Below are 15978 nucleotides of genomic sequence, written 5' to 3'. Positions count from 1 at the left end.
AGAGAACGAGTGTGGGGGGGGGGAGAGAGTGAGTGGGGAGGGGAGAGAGTGGGTGGGGGGGGGGGGGAAAAGAGAGAGTGTGGGGGAGAGAGAGTGGGAGAAAAAGAGATAGATAGGGGGGGGAGAGGGAGTGGAGGAGAGAGTGGGGTAGAGGGAGAGGGTGGGGAGAGATAGAGAGTGGGTGCGGGGGGGGGGGAGAGACAGGGAGTGGGGGGTGGGAGGGGAGAGAGCAAGTGGGAGGTGGGGGGGAGAGAGCAAGTGGAGGGGGGGGGGAGAGCAAGTGGAGGGGGGGGAGCAAGTGGGGGTGGGGGGGAGAGCAAGTGGGGGGTGGGGGAGAGCAAGTGGGGGGGTGGGGGGGAGAGCAAGTGGGGGGTGGGGAGAGAGAGAAAGTGGGGGGTGGGGGAGAGCGAGTGGGGGGAGAGAGAGTGGGAGAAAAAGAGATAGATTGGGGGGAGGGAGAGAGAGTGTGGGAGAGGGGGTTAGAGATACAGAAAGAGAGAGACAGACAGAGAGTGTGGGGGAGAGAAAGTGTGGGTGAGAGAGAGAGAGAGAGTGTGTGTGGGGGACAGAGAACGAGTGTGGGTGAGAGAGAGAGAGGCGACAGAGAGAGAGAGAGTGGGTCCAAGAAGCTGCTGCTTGTAAAAGGTAGTTTTGCTTGTGTTGCATCACGACAGCACCTCTCACTTCACAACCTGGCAGGACTGCCAAGTCGTCTCATGTAAACATTTATACCTTTAATCAGCTGCGAGTTTTAGGCCAAATGGTTCAAATTCGCACTTTCTGTCCCCTGGAGAACATCGTCACGGAAAGAACGAGAGGAATCAAAAGGATCGAAGTGAAAGAAACAAATCTGAAACAAAACGGACTCCGTTTAAGAACTCTGCGGATAGATTATAATTAGGCGTAAATATATTTTAGCAAAGTATTTAAAAAGTGAAATAGTATTTAAAGTGGCATATATGGATTATACTTGTCTACGATGATGAAGAAGAATCACGCCGAGCAAAAAATAAATTATAAATTCTCTCAATAGTCTGCCCCATTCATTTAAGTCTTTATAAAACATCACATCACTAATATATTACCTTCAATAGCAGAAGCATAAATTATAGGACACTTTGTAAAAACATTATATTCATAGGTAATTGTTTTCTTTTTTTCAATAACACCGCAGTTTTATCGATTTAATGACTGAGACTCCACGTTGCATGGAATGGACTCTTCGAGACATCAGTCATGTCATACGTGGTGGTGCTCGGGGACTGTCGACACATTCTCATCACCAGTGTTGTGGGGGGGGGGGGGGGGGGGGGTATAGTGTTATTTAAAAAAATGGATTTAAAAATTATTAGCTCGAGGGATAATAAATATTTATACACTCAATTATTTTTCAAATTATAAACAACGATTCGTAGTCAAAGAAACATCGAACTAGCGAAGAGGATTAGGCTGGAATCAGTGCATTTTGCGCTAGGGTCTCCAAGCATGATGTTAGCACTACAAACACTACGGAGGAGAGAGATGGAGAGTGGAGGGAGAAAGAAGAGGAAGAAGAAGAACGAAGAGAAGCAGGAGGACGAGAAGAGTAAGAAACGGAAGAAAAATAATGAGGAAGAAGATAATCATGGAGGGCGGGAAAGATGGCATTTGAAACCCAAGAAAAAGAAACGAAAGAGAAAATGTGCGAGGGCGAGGGCACACTCCTCACGGGAAGTACATTCTCTCTTCCTCTTCACAGAAAGTATTCCTTCTTCTCTTCTTGTGTCCCACGGCCGCCCTCTGCATTCAAGATGGCTGTGTCCGCATCAGTAGCATCCTCCGCTCCTTTCGCTTCGTTGGTTAAGTACGTTCCTGGGGTTCCGGAGCAGAGCAACAAACGCAGTGGTGACCTCGTGCTCGAACTTTAACCAGGGTTCGTACGGGTCATGGAAAGTGATGGAATATCACGTACCGTACCCAAAAGGTAAACCCGTTAACACGGACATGGTCCCACTTTCACCAGACCGAGTTCAGACGTCTAAGTCGCTTCCTAGGCAGACATTCCGACCAGCACTTACCTTTCTGCCTCCCAAAGTAGTGGGTTAATAGGATGAGGAGACACAGAGTGATGAAGATCACCACGGCGATAACGCCTCCCACCACGGCCTGGTCCGACCCCAATCGCTCTGCCAGCTCCATCTCGTCTGCAACACGCCGCACGCAATCCAATGAAGCAAATCCAAACTTCTCAACCTTTTCCTCATTAACCCCGAACCCGCGCTTTTCCGCCACATCGTCCCTAATCCATTGGAGTGTACGCTGCTTTGTTGTCCGATGCAAAGAAAATTGGGAACAGATAAAAATCATGCAGCAACGTGACCCGAAAACTTCATGCCGTCTCGCAACCATTACGAGCAGGGAGTAAAAACTGCGGCAGTTCCACCACGAACAAACACAAGAGAAGTAGCCTCTTCGACCCTGTGCTTGCATAATAGTCAGGGCCCTTCGGGATATTTTGCTTCAAATTCTTCCAAAAGCATCAAATTTGGCGCAGATGTTGCCCATGCCATACTCTTTCGATTTTTTACGGGCGCCAAGGGCGGTATGATCCGGGGACCATACCGGTCCATCCCGCCATGTCACCTGACCTATGACGTCATAATTAGGATATGCATCCAATCACATGGCGTACTATAAGTGGTCAAAGTTCAAAATGAATCGATCGAAAAATGAAGGCAGGGATCCATTTTTAAGGTTTTCATAAAATCCAATATGGCCGCCAGGTCACATGACCTATGACGTCATATTTATGACATGTATACAATCATGTATACATGAGCCCGGATCATGATCGCACAAAAATTAAACACAAGGATATGGCATACAGTTCATCAAACATCAAAATCCGTACCTTTGTAATTAGACTGATGAACTGCATATGCCTGAAAATTAGGAAATAGACATGTAAATATTTCCTCTAATTGTCAAAAATAAGGCCAGAGTTCGATTACCCAACCCAGAAACATAAAATGGTGAACCTCGCGTAAATCTTGACAAAAAACTCAAAAACCGACATGTTTGACTCAAAAATGACCTGTAAGATGACCTTGAGGGTTGACCTTGACCTCGAATCATCAAAATAACATCATAATTGGATTCCTCGACCTCGAAAACCCCTGAAAAGTGGCATCATACATGATTCCAACCATTTGGTTATTTAACTGATTTTCCTCTAATCCGGGTGGCGGCCATTTAGTATTTCGCCAATATGGGCCCCCCGGGGGGGGGGGCGCCCGTCTTGGCGCCCGTCAAAAATCGAAAGAGTATGGCATGGGCAACATCTGGGCCAAATTTGGTGCTTTTGGAAGAATTTGAACCAAACGGCCCCAAAATATCCCTAAGGGCCCTAACTATAAGGGAGATGTTAGTGTAATGTCAATACATTGATTGTAACTACCACCACCCACCAAGAGCTCCAACCAACCCCATCCCTGAGGCCAGGTAAACGAGGATCCAACCCCATCCCTCATACCAGGGATACAAGGATGTATCCCCATCCCTGAGACCAGGGATACAAGGATCCAACCCCATCCCTCATACCAGGGATACAAGGATCCAACCCCATCCCTCATACCAGGGATACAAGGATCCAACCCCATCCCTCATACCAGGGATACAAGGATCCAACCCCATCCCTCATACCAGGGATACAAGGATCCAACCCCATCCCTCATACCAGGGATACAAGGATCCAACCCCATCCCTCATACCAGGGATACAAGGATCCAACCCCATCCCTCATACCAGGGATACAAGGATCCAACCCCATCCCTCATACCAGGGATACAAGGATCCAACCCCATCTTTGTGACTCGGGATACAACGATCCCACCCTATTCTTGAAACCAGGGATGCAAGAACGGCCTTAAACAGTTTGCCAAACATTTAATTTATTTATTAAATGAGAAATCGTTTAATTGAGAAAATTTATCATTTAATTGAGAAAAATAATCAACTTTTGAATTCTATCTGTACAGGTGAGTGGTGTGCACCTTGCACGCTTTGTGAGCACCACTATAATAGGTGGTATTATGTGGTACTCCACCAGTGCAGCACAAATGCAGTAATGCAGTGCAGTCACAATGGTGCAGCAGCAGAGGCGAGGTGAACAACCCTTAATATAATCAATCAGTCGTTTACGTTTAATTCGTTATCTCATTACGACCGAACCAGGGGGAAAATGGCCATTTGTTTGAGGGATTCTGCACCCACAGCAAACCCGTCGATAACCAGGGGTGTTCGAGTCGATGCTTCGAGCCACGTGCTTGGTGGTGCAGCAGCAGAGGCTGTCCCAAAAGTTAAACAATGTCCCAGGAACATTGAAATGCAGCTCACGGACGCTGTGCCGAGCACGGGAGATACATCACCGTGCCCATTGCTGTGTCCGAGTCATCCGTGCGATGAATATTATTACTCCGGAACTCCGCGATTGTCACTCGGTAAACCGTGCTCGAGGATTTGGCTGGAGGGCTCCTCGGCCTGGGTGAAACATATGTGCGGCCATTGCAGGACAATTCAGCCTGAGAGGTTTTCGCCATTGGCGAGTCCACCGATTGGCATGTGCGCATCATCGGTGAGTCCACCGATTGGCATGTGCGCATCATCGGCGAGTCCACCGATTGGCATGTGCGCATCATCGGCGAGTCCACCGATTGGCATGAGCGCATCATTGGCGAGTCCACCGATTGGCATGAGCGCATCATCGGCGAGTCCACCGATTGGCATGTGCGCATCATCGGCGAGTCCACCGATTGGCATGTGCGCATCATCGGCGAGTCCACCGATTGGCATGTGCGCATCATCGGCGAGTCCACCGATTGGCATGAGCGCATCATTGGCGAGTCCACCGAGTGGCATGTGCGCATCATCGGCGTGTCCACCGATTGGCATGAGCGCATCATCGGCGAGTCCACCGATTGGCATGTGCGCATCATCGGCGAGTCCACCGATTGGCATGTGCGCATCATCGGCGAGTCCACCGATTGGCATGAGCGCATCATTGGCGAGTCCACCGATTGGCATGAGCGCATCATTGGCGAGTCCACCGATTGGCATGTGCGCATCATCGGCGAGTCCACCGATTGGCATGAGCGCATCATTGGCGAGTCCACCGAGTGGCATGAGCGCATCATCGGCGTGTCCACCGATTGGCATGAGCGCATCATCGGCGTGTCCACCGATTGGCATGAGCGCATCATCGGCGAGTCCACCGATTGGCATGTGCGCATCATCGGCGAGTCCACCGATTGGCATGTGCGCATCATCGGCGAGTCCACCGATTGGCATGTGCGCATCATTGGCGAGTCCACCGATTGGCATGAGCGCATCATTGGCGAGTCCACCGATTGGCATGTGCGCATCATTGGCGAGTCCACCGATTGGCATGAGCGCATCATTGGCGAGTCCACCGATTGGCATGAGCGCATCATTGGCGAGTCCACCGATTGGCATGTGCGCATCATCGGCGAGTCCACCGATTGGCATGAGCGCATCATCGGCGAGTCCACCGATTGGCATGAGCGCATCATTGGCGAGTCCACCGATTGGCATGTGCGCATCATCGGCGAGTCCACCGATTGGCATGAGCGCATCATCGGCGAGTCCACCGATTGGCATGAGCGCATCATTGGCGAGTCCACCGATTGGCATGAGCGCATCATTGGCGAGTCCACCGATTGGCATGTGCGCATCATCGGCGAGTCCACCGATTGGCATGTGCGCATCATCGGCCGAAGCCTTTCCTCTTCGTGTACGACTGCGTCTGAGTTTCTGTGAATGCGAGTCGTTCACAAAAAGTACATTTCGTTGTTGCACGTCCACACAAGTCTTCACCGGATCCATTACAATGGTCCTCGGGTCCCCTCTTCCACCCTCCTGCCTCGATCTCTGTTTTGTAGCCCAACGGTGGAAGAGTTAGAAATCTTCCTCCATCGTGGTTTGGATGGTTCATGATCTATGTGGTGAGGCCTGGGGAGCTTCCCACCGATCCTGTGAGGTCAGCTGGATCACGGCTCCTCAGCTATTGTCCGAAGGGACCACCGAGGGGTTTTGCTTCCTTGGCAACGCACAGAATCCCCAAATAAGCTTTTCGTGCTTTCAAACGGCTAAAGTGATCAGCCATGATCGAGTCAAAAGAACTGGGGTTCACACAGCTTGGCCAAAGATAGAAATCCCATGCTTGGTTTGTTTTGAATAACACACACACACACACACACACACACACACACACACACACACACACACACACACACACACACACACACACACACACACACACACACACACACACACAGACACACACACAGACATAGACACACACACACAGACACACACAGACACACACACACACACAGATACACACAGACATAGACACACATACACACAGACATGGATACTTTGAGACCTGGGAGGGCTCCGCCCCACCTTCTGAAACCCCACATGGAGATAACAACCAACGACACATCCTTTCTATTTTTCTGTAAGCAACGGATTTTTCACACGAATGGTATTCAAGGGCTGACAAATTCAAGCTCCAACACATGTGGTCTCACGTTTTTGGATCTTAGGTTGAGGTTTTGAAGATGTCCCTCAAATAGTCTCCTTCAGAAGTAGAAGTGATGTGAGAACATACACATTAGTTAGGGGCCCTCGAGGTCTCCTGGACGTTTCGCACATTGCTTGGAGTATATTCCGGGTACTTGTGCTGAATGTGTAATGTTCGAGGCCTATTTTCATCCACATCTTCTCTCGTTTAGCCCTACACATGGTAATCTGGGATAGTTCGATCAGGAGACCATGAAATGTCGCCAAACCGAGAGAACCTGTGACAAATGAAGTGTAGTCACTGGCTGCATGGGACACGATGGCTGCGTGGGACACGATGGCTGCGTGGGACACGATGGCTGCGTGGGACCTGTGGCCCCATCCGATGTCTGCGTGGGACACGATGGCTGCGTGGGACACGATGGCTGCGTGGGACATGATGGCTGCGTGGGACACGATGGCTGTGTGGGACACGATGGCTGCGTGGGACACGGTCTGCGTAGGACCTGTGGCCCCATCCTGTTGACAGCGGATGTTCTTCAAAGGAAAAGCTGCAACACCAGAAGCTGTAACGTCTTGAGCACGTAGACGTCATGTTCGGCCATGATGGAGCACGTGTGACCTCTTTCATTTTAGAAACGAGGACGGCCCGACCTATGAGCGGCCCGACTTTTGTAAACAGCACACCAAATGCGAAGTTTTTGACCACAAAGTGGTTTTGAGGAATTATTTTTTAGCCGATTAGTAAAACCACCGAGTGTGAAATTTGCATCACCTATTCGGGGTCGCTCGACCATTCATGAGCTAATTATCTCGAATAAGGTTAAAAACGCGACAGAATCAGAATCGTACTTTCGCTTCCCCGCACCTGCCCAAAATTGCCCACAGGGCAGACTGAACCTCAGACATTCCTTGTTCATGAGAATGAGATTCAGCATGCAGACCTACAAGGGCTCCTCGCTACTGGAACGCGTGCATTCTCAATTGCCTATGGTGTCCGGGCAGTGCTTGCTCTTCCGTATCGTTTGGTACCTTAGCTCGGAAATTTGTTCGCAGAAAGGTGAACGTTCCAGGTGCCTCACTGGCACCTGGTATGTATCCCTGGTATGAGGGATGGCAATCCCATTGCAACAATCATTAGTGCGGATTTACTTTTGAATCCTTTCTGAGTCAGGTTGCAAAGAACAGTAGTCCACAAGAGGAGACCTTTGCTAGTCCAACGAGCCATGTCCTCATAATCTTAATCCATAAATCTGAAAAGTAAATAAATGCAGCATCAGTTGCATGCATCAAACTGACGGTGTTGAAACATTTGCATACAACGTTAGTGTGCGTCACAACAAAAAGTTAGTCTGACATTCTCAGCAATTTGTGGAGAAATGAACCCACAGCGATGAGATACGTCAATCAGTGAGCATCGTGTGAATGAACAAAAACACCAACAATTCCAGAACCCATGTCAGGAATATGTTGGACTTTAGTGTTTCTAAATTCTATACAACAACAACCCACAGATACCAAAATACACGAAAAAAAAATTGGGGAGAGGCGGAGGCTATACAGATCAAACCACTTCATGTCAGTTTGTTGCAGCGAGTTTCTGTCATGATTAGGTGAGGGACTCCATTGTCTCATTTTCACCAGGTCCATTACAAACAATTGTTCTCAGTCCGCTGAATCGGCCTGGTGTCCGGGACCTCATTGTAGACAATGCAAGTCGGTGGAATACACTTCATGGAATCGGCCCTAGACCCTGGGGCCAACCAATGCAAAAAGTTTCAGAGTGTGAAGAAGAGGGAGCGAGGAGTTTGATTTTCCAGTCTCATGATTTGTCCCGACGAGTGTGTGTGGTGAGATGTTAAAGACCAATGGGCTGCTAAGAACGATGGAACCTTGGCTTTGACCAGGCCGCTTCGGTCTGGCCCCACGGATGGAATCCCACCTGCTCACGGGATCAACGATACAGCTCCGGGGCCCCGTGCCGGTTTCACGGAATGGACCTCACCCGCCCCGGGAGGCCACGAAGAGGTCCCGGGGCCCCAGTCTGGCTATATAAACTACGAACACACCACCGAAAGAGTAGTCAGGCCAGAATGTGTAGCCAGCCACTCAATGTGGACACAACAACCTTGAACCACAGGCTCCAGTGAACGACAACGAACACTACATTGTCAATCTGTCAATCCACTCTGACCACTCCTATACTGGTCTTAATTTGCCTTTCCGGCATCCTCACTTCTCCTTCCCATTCTCTGCTCAAATCTTCTCACTGGCATCTTTGATTTGGACCTAAACATTTGACGATCCCAATATTTTGGAAAAAACCATCCCAACCTCCCCACCCCATTTCTCGTACGTCTTCCCCTTCTTTTTTTCCTTTTCTCTCTGTATCGCCTGCTTTGATCTTTCCCTTTACATCGCATTGACGTCAAATTAAAAAAAACCTTTTCATCCCTATTTTTCTTGCCTCTGGAACAGTCTTCCCGAGTATTTTGTACCAAACTCCTGCCTCCGCGATTCCAAGTGTGTTGTTCACCTCTACCTCATGGTCTCTCCCATTCCCACTGCTGTGCTTTACAACACCTACGACACCTACTCTCAATCTTCTCTTTTGTGCTGCGATGCCTACATTATGTTGTTATATTGATCTAATCCCATTGCCACATTTTGTGTCTACGGACCATTTTGCCTCCTATTATTGTGCTATTCCACATCCATATAAAAATAACAATTCAGAAGCCCTCTGAATATGGTTCACATATTACCTCCAATGTTAATTCCACGGTTCCACTCTCAAGGGGTTTAACGGGAAAGAAGACAAACACAGACAGCCATTGCCTTCTGTTACGAGACACAACTTAGCAATGAAACAGCGCAAGACCTCTGCCATGCAAATACATCGATACCAAATCCAAGGTTGGAACACACTCCGGAGACTGCTCGATTCTGTACCTGCATCTCCCGAGCTCACAACACCTGGATAAGGAATGCTGATCTGCAAAAACGTTGGTCATCTGGATGCAAATCAGTGGACCGAGTGGAAAATTGCCAACCTTCGAGAGTTCCCATTCCAGTGGATTGTACACAGACGGACAAATCACCGCGAATAAATCCACCCTTCGGTACAAAATATTCTGTGCATCGAATTTGCAAGATCAGGAGTTTCTCAAAACGACCATTTTCCCAGGGCAAGATTAATGCCCAAATCAAATTCACGTTGGCACCAGCCAGTCCATCAGACGAGACTAATTTTTCCCTCACCCATGTTCCGACACAAGCTGAAACAGCTCGGGGCGCTTACCTTTCCTTCGGTGCAAATTGGAATCGCAGTTGAGGAGTTGCGTGAAGGTGGACGTAAACAAATAAAATGACCAGGCCACATTGCTGCACCGAGCCGAACTGTTCTACGCTTATCGCTTCAAATTTCATGCACTGACGTGACATGACCGGCAGGCCGAACGGCAGAAATGGCTATTTCGCTGCTTGATGAGCAACCTGTGCAAGCAATCGTGAGGGAAAGGTCAAAGGAGTGAACATCCAAAACCTTGATTCTCACCACATCCAAAACCTTGATCTTTTCTACCCCCGTTAATTCACCCCAGATCCACTTTTCTGAAATACCGACTTCTTTCCTGGAAGTCCTTGCAGTGTCCATGAGATCCTAGCAGACTTGGAGCCACCACTTTGAGATCATCGCTTGTTGAGTTTGCATTTCCTGGCAGCACACCTTTTCCGAATCACTAGGTGTGTGATTAGAATCCAGCGACAACACTCCGGTGGGATTACTCAAGGATGCGATTCCGACACGATATGCCACCTCCCCTCTCGCCGCCGCCATCTTTTGTGTGTGTTTAGGTAAGCGATTGGCACACAATGACCTACTCTTTTTCAAAGTCGGGGACCAGCTCGTCTTTTCAAAATGTAAAAAAGTCAAGCTCATCCCTTAAGTCCATCTTGTCCACTTAAGTCCACTTAAGTCCATCTTGTTCACTTGGTGTTCACGTTTGGGCACAGAAACTGCACCCAGTCACAGCCGCTGTCTGTTCCTCCTAAGGTACACCTGAAAAACTCATCCAGACCATTCCTCCAAGCAGACATCTGATGCACATCCATGACTCCGATAACTCCGATAACTACCTTTAACCTCCTGGAATTTGTTATTCTTCCTCTTGCTGTACAGCTTTTGATTAGGGACCAATGTCTTTCTGTTTCCTTCATCGTATTGGGACAAGGTCCTCTCAAAATGGCGAGACAACCCCTGCAGGTCTGCCTCTGGGTGTGATGATGAAATGTCCACCAGATTCCCATGGTGAAGAATTATTGTAGTCTGATTTGACAGAAATTTTCATCGATATAACTAACATCAATCATAAGTGAGGAAAGCATGAACTCAGCAAGTTTTACACCCAAGAGTTAAAGAACAAAACAACTCATTTGCGTCGATAATAGGCCTCAGGGTGTCTGTGTGGCTATATGGGCCAAGTCCATAATGTGAACTAAAAAGGACTCTTTCTATGGTATCGAAGCTTCGTGGAGGAATTTGTACATCTACTAACGGTATATTACACGATGTACAAGGACAGGAGACATCGGTGCGCTATCACATGAATTACAAGCACTATGGACAAATCAACACAGTCAATGAGATCTGAAGATGGAAACTTGGCATCACGAGCGAAGTGCTCAAGCTGGGGTCAAGGTGACCTCCACAGGGCTGGCTCTGGGTGTGGCGACCATGATTATATTGCCATTACGTGGCTCGTCAGTCGGTCGTTGAAGGAAACAACTTCACGTCCCTCCTGTGGTCACTTATCCGCAAATTGGTCTCCAAGCTCATCAAGCTCCATGTTTTCTGTAGTGGAGTCCATTGAGAGAAATCGTCACCACCAAATAGTCAAATCTCGATCATGTGGCCACAACCCTTTGGCAAGAACTAACGGTCACAGAACACATGGTCATGGGTCCATTACATTTGGTTTCTTACAGCACGTACCGATGGAGGACATGAGGTTGTTATAAAATATGAGGTTGTGAGATACCAAGTGTTGCGTTGTGCAGCTTTAACCTCTTTGACTACAAAACAACACTCATGCCACCAAAAAATAAATAACCTGCAGCACTAAATACCTTACGTCCACCTTAATATGACCATAACTCATCACTACATTTTTTATTTAGTTAAATAAAACATTTAAGTTTGCCTCATGACATGACACTTTGGGTTGGTCGGTATTCCCATCTGAGCACAAGTTTTCCATATTTAAAACATGTTAACAACGGTGTCGCAAAATAACGACCTCACATGGCCTGCTTTTCCTTGAACAACAAAGCTCCTTTTCTTTTTGTTTCTTTTCATAACATCTTTAAAGATTTATGTTCCCCCTCCACCTTACGCGTCGTTCCACCACCCCACACATGATGAAGATGTTCTCCCATCCACATTATAAAATAATTTATGCTGTCTTGCATTAATGATGTTTGGAATGTAGTTATGAATGAGAATATAACATCTCAAAAGATACAGAGTTATAGGATACAAAGTTAAAGGATAGAATGTTAGAGGACACGAGGTTGGAGGAATCGAGGTTATAGGATACAAAGTTGGAGGATATGATGTTAGAGGTCACGAGGTTATAGGACAAGAGGTTATAGGATACAAAGTTAGAGGATAGAATGTTAGAGGACACAAGGTTAGAGGACACGAGGTTGTAGGATACAAAGTTGGAGGCTATGATGTTAGAGGACACGAGGTTAGAGGACACGGGGTTATAGGATACAAAGTTAGAGGACACGATGTTATAGGATACAAAGTTAGAGGACACGAGGTTAGAGGACGCGAGGTTATAGGATACAAAGTTAGAGGACACGATGTTATAGGATACAAAGTTAGAGGACACGAGGTTAGAGGACACGAGGTTAGAGGACACGGGGTTATAGGATACAAAGTTAGAGGACACGATGTTATAGGATACAAAGTTAGAGGACACGAGGTTAGAGGACGCGAGGTTATAGGATACAAAGTTAGAGGATAGGATGTTATGGGATTTGAACTAAGATTCTAGCATCACAAGGAAAGTGCTCATATGGGAAAACCAAACGGATCACCCATAGAGGATTTGCCCCTAAAATGAAACATTTGCCCACCAATCAAGGTTGGGCACATTCATACTTGTTTGTATTTACAATTCAGTCCAATTAACGAGCTATGTAAAATAAGCGTTTTGGCACACTGTTGGTCATGTTATTAAATGTCATTAGCAATGGTAATAAATCATCATTTCCCTTTATTATTCCATGTAAATACAGCAATTCCAAAATGGTCTTACAATCGTCCTATAATGCTGTTAATGACATGCTAATGAAGTGTAACCTTTAATTAATTACCCTCTAGTTTTGCATTGTTAATTAGCCCCAATGCCTCACCAGTGCATCGTTCCCTTTCTTACGCAATCATTACGTTTACTATTTCCATGACATTTGTCCCATTGATTGTAAAAGGTACACATTTACATAAATAGTTTATTATTTGTGAAGCTCCCTCTCCAAACTCTTTATTGTCGAATGACCTTTTTCTTACATTTCCTTTAATAATAAACGCCTATTGTGTATTGGCTCATTATTGATAAGATCATCGGAGGGCGACCTGTTTATGACCCTTTACCTGTGCTGGGATTGTGTTTTGGGGCGTAAACTATGCTGGGATTGTGGATTGGCCCATTTGTGGTCCATAAACTATGCTGGGATTGTGGATTGGCCCATTTGTGGTCCATAAACTATGCTGGGATGGTGAACTGGCCCAAATGTGGCCCATAAACTATGCTGGGATTGTGGATTGGCCCATTTGTGGTCCATAAACTATGCTGGGATGGTGAACTGGCCCAAATGTGGCCCATAAACTATGCTGGGATTGTGGATTGATGCAATTGTGGTCCATAAACTATGCTGGGATGGTGAACTGGCCCAAATGTGGCCCATAAACTATGCTGGGATTGTGGATTGACCCAATTGTGGTCCATAAACTATGCTGGGATGGTGAACTGGCCCATATGTGGCCCATAAACTATGCTGGGATTGTGGACTGGCCCAATTGTGGCCCATAAATATGCTGGGATTGTGGATTGGCCCAATTGTGACCCATAAACGATGCTTAGATTGTGGAATGGCCCAATTGTGGCCCATAAACTATGCTGGGATTGTGGATTGGTCCAATCGTGGCCCATAAACTATGCTGGGATTGTGGATTGGTCTAATAGTGGCCCATAAACGATGCTGGGATTGTGAATTGGTCTAATCGTGGCCCATAAACTATGCTGGGATTGTGGATTGGTCTAATCGTGGCCCATAAACTATTCTGGGATTGTGGATTGGACCAATTATGGCCCATAAACGATGCTGGGATGGTGGATTGGTCTAATCGTGGCCCATAAACTATGCTGGGATTGTGGATTGGTCTAATCATGGCCCATAAACTATGCTGGGATTGTGGATTGGTCTAATCGTGGCCCATAAACTATTATTGGATTGTGCATTGGACCAATTGTGGCCCATAAACTATGCTGGGATTGTGGATTGGTCTAATCGTGGCCTATAAACTATGCTGGGATTGTGGATTGACCCAATCGTGGCCCATAAACTATGCTGGGATGGTGAACTGGCCCATATGTGGCCCATAAACGATGCTTAGATTGTGGAATGGCCCAATTGTGGCCCATAAACTATGCTGGGATTGTGGATTGGTCTAATCGTGGCCCATAAACTATGCTGGGATTGTGGATTGGTCTAATCGTGGCCCATAAACGATGCTTAGATTGTGGAATGGCCCAATTGTGGCCCATAAACTATGCTGGGATTTGGGATTGGTCTAATCGTGGCCCATAAACTATGCTGGGATTGTGGATTGGTCTAATCGTGGCCCATAAACTATGCTGGGATTGTGGATTGGTCTAACCGTGGCCCATAAACTATGCTGGGATTGTGGATTGGTCTAATCGTGGCCCATAAACGATGCTTAGATTGTGGAATGGCCCAATTGTGGCCCATAAACTATGCTGGGATTGTGGATTGGTCTAATCGTGGCCCATAAACTATGCTGGGATTGTGGATTGGTCTAATCATAATAATAATAATAATAATGCATTTATTTTATATAGCGCTTTTCAGGAAGCCCAAAGACGCTTTGACAGAGTGCAAAACATAATGCATAGCAAAACATAAAAACAATTGCAAAAAAAGAAGAATCAATAGGGAAATATTCAAAGCACAAAGGAGGGAGAAGGAGAGGAGATAGTCAGGGGTTAGATGCTGTGGGTTAAATGTTGAATGCAGTGTTGAACAGGTGGGTCTTGAGTGATGTTTTGAATGTGGTGAGTGAGGAGGAGTCTCTGATGGTGTGAGGTAGCGAGTTCCAGAGGGTGGGAGCAGCGATGGAGAAGGCCCTGTCCCCCCAGGATCTAAATTTGGTCCGGATGGGGGGGGGGGTCAGGAGGTTGGTACCAGCAGAGCGGAGGTTGCGGGTGGGAGTGTGTCTGGAGAGGAGGTCAGCCAGGTAGGATGGGGCCAGGTTATGGAGGGCTTTGTAGGTCAAGAGGAGGATTTTGTACTGGATTCTCTGGGAGATGGGGAGCCAGTGAAGCTTGTAAAGGACGGGGGTGATGTGGTCACGGGTCCGGGAATGGGTGAGTAGACGGGCAGCGGAGTTCTGAATGTATTGGAGTTTATTGGTGATTGTTGAGGGTGAACCATAGAGGAGGCTATTGCAGTAGTCCAGACGGGAGGTGATGAAGGCGTGGATGAGGGTTTCTGCAGCCGTGGAGGAGAGGGATGGATGGAGACGGGCGATGTTTTTCAGGTGAAAGAAGGCTGTCTTTGTGATCTGTTTAGTGTATTTGTCGAAGGAGAGGGTTTGGTCAAAGATGATGCCAAGATTCCGGATGTGAGGGGAGGTGGATACTGGGAAACCGTCGATGTTGAGGGCAAAGTTATGGGTGGACTTGGTGAGCGTTTTTGGGCCAATGATGATTATTTCAGATTTATCACAGTTAAGTTTGAGGAAGTTGATTTGAAGCCAGGATTTTATTTCAGTGATGCAGTTTGTCAGGATAGAGTGGGTGGCGGTGGAGATGGACTTGGTGGAGATGAAAAGCTGGATGTCATCGGCGAAGCAGTGGAATTGGAGACCATGACGGCAGATTAAGTGACCGAGGGGGGACAGGTAAAGGATGAAGAGGAGGGGGCCAAGAACTGAACCTTGGGGGACACCTTGGGGGAGGGGAGCAGTGGGGGATTTGCAGTTATTGATGGAGATGAACTGACGTCTGTCAGAGAGGTATGATTTAATCCAAGAGAGGGCAGTGCCGGTAACGTTAAAGGTGGTTTCAAGTCGGGTGAGGAGGATGG

General features: G+C 47.4%; 1 protein-coding gene across 1 annotated transcript in view; it reads right to left on the bottom strand.

The window, feature by feature from the left end:
- Nucleotides 1-1315: 1315 nt before the first annotated feature.
- The window catches only part of LOC137439526 (cell adhesion molecule 2-like), a 132557-nt gene continuing 117894 nt past the window's right edge, over nt 1316-15978 (bottom strand). The window contains exons 8-9 of the mRNA XM_068135357.2: nt 2058-2183; nt 1316-1851 (exon numbers count right to left, since the gene is read on the bottom strand). Of these exons, the coding sequence (XP_067991458.1) occupies nt 1733-1851; nt 2058-2183 (245 nt within the window). The 3' untranslated portion in view covers nt 1316-1732. The remainder of the gene's footprint in view (nt 1852-2057; nt 2184-15978) is intronic.

The sequence above is a fragment of the Myxine glutinosa genome, chromosome 14 (genome assembly GCF_964187855.1).
Source record: "Myxine glutinosa chromosome 14, kmMyxGlut1.1, whole genome shotgun sequence".
In the NCBI taxonomy this organism is placed as follows: Eukaryota; Metazoa; Chordata; class Myxini; order Myxiniformes; family Myxinidae; genus Myxine; species Myxine glutinosa.
This window is presented reverse-complemented; position numbering and strand designations above follow the sequence as displayed.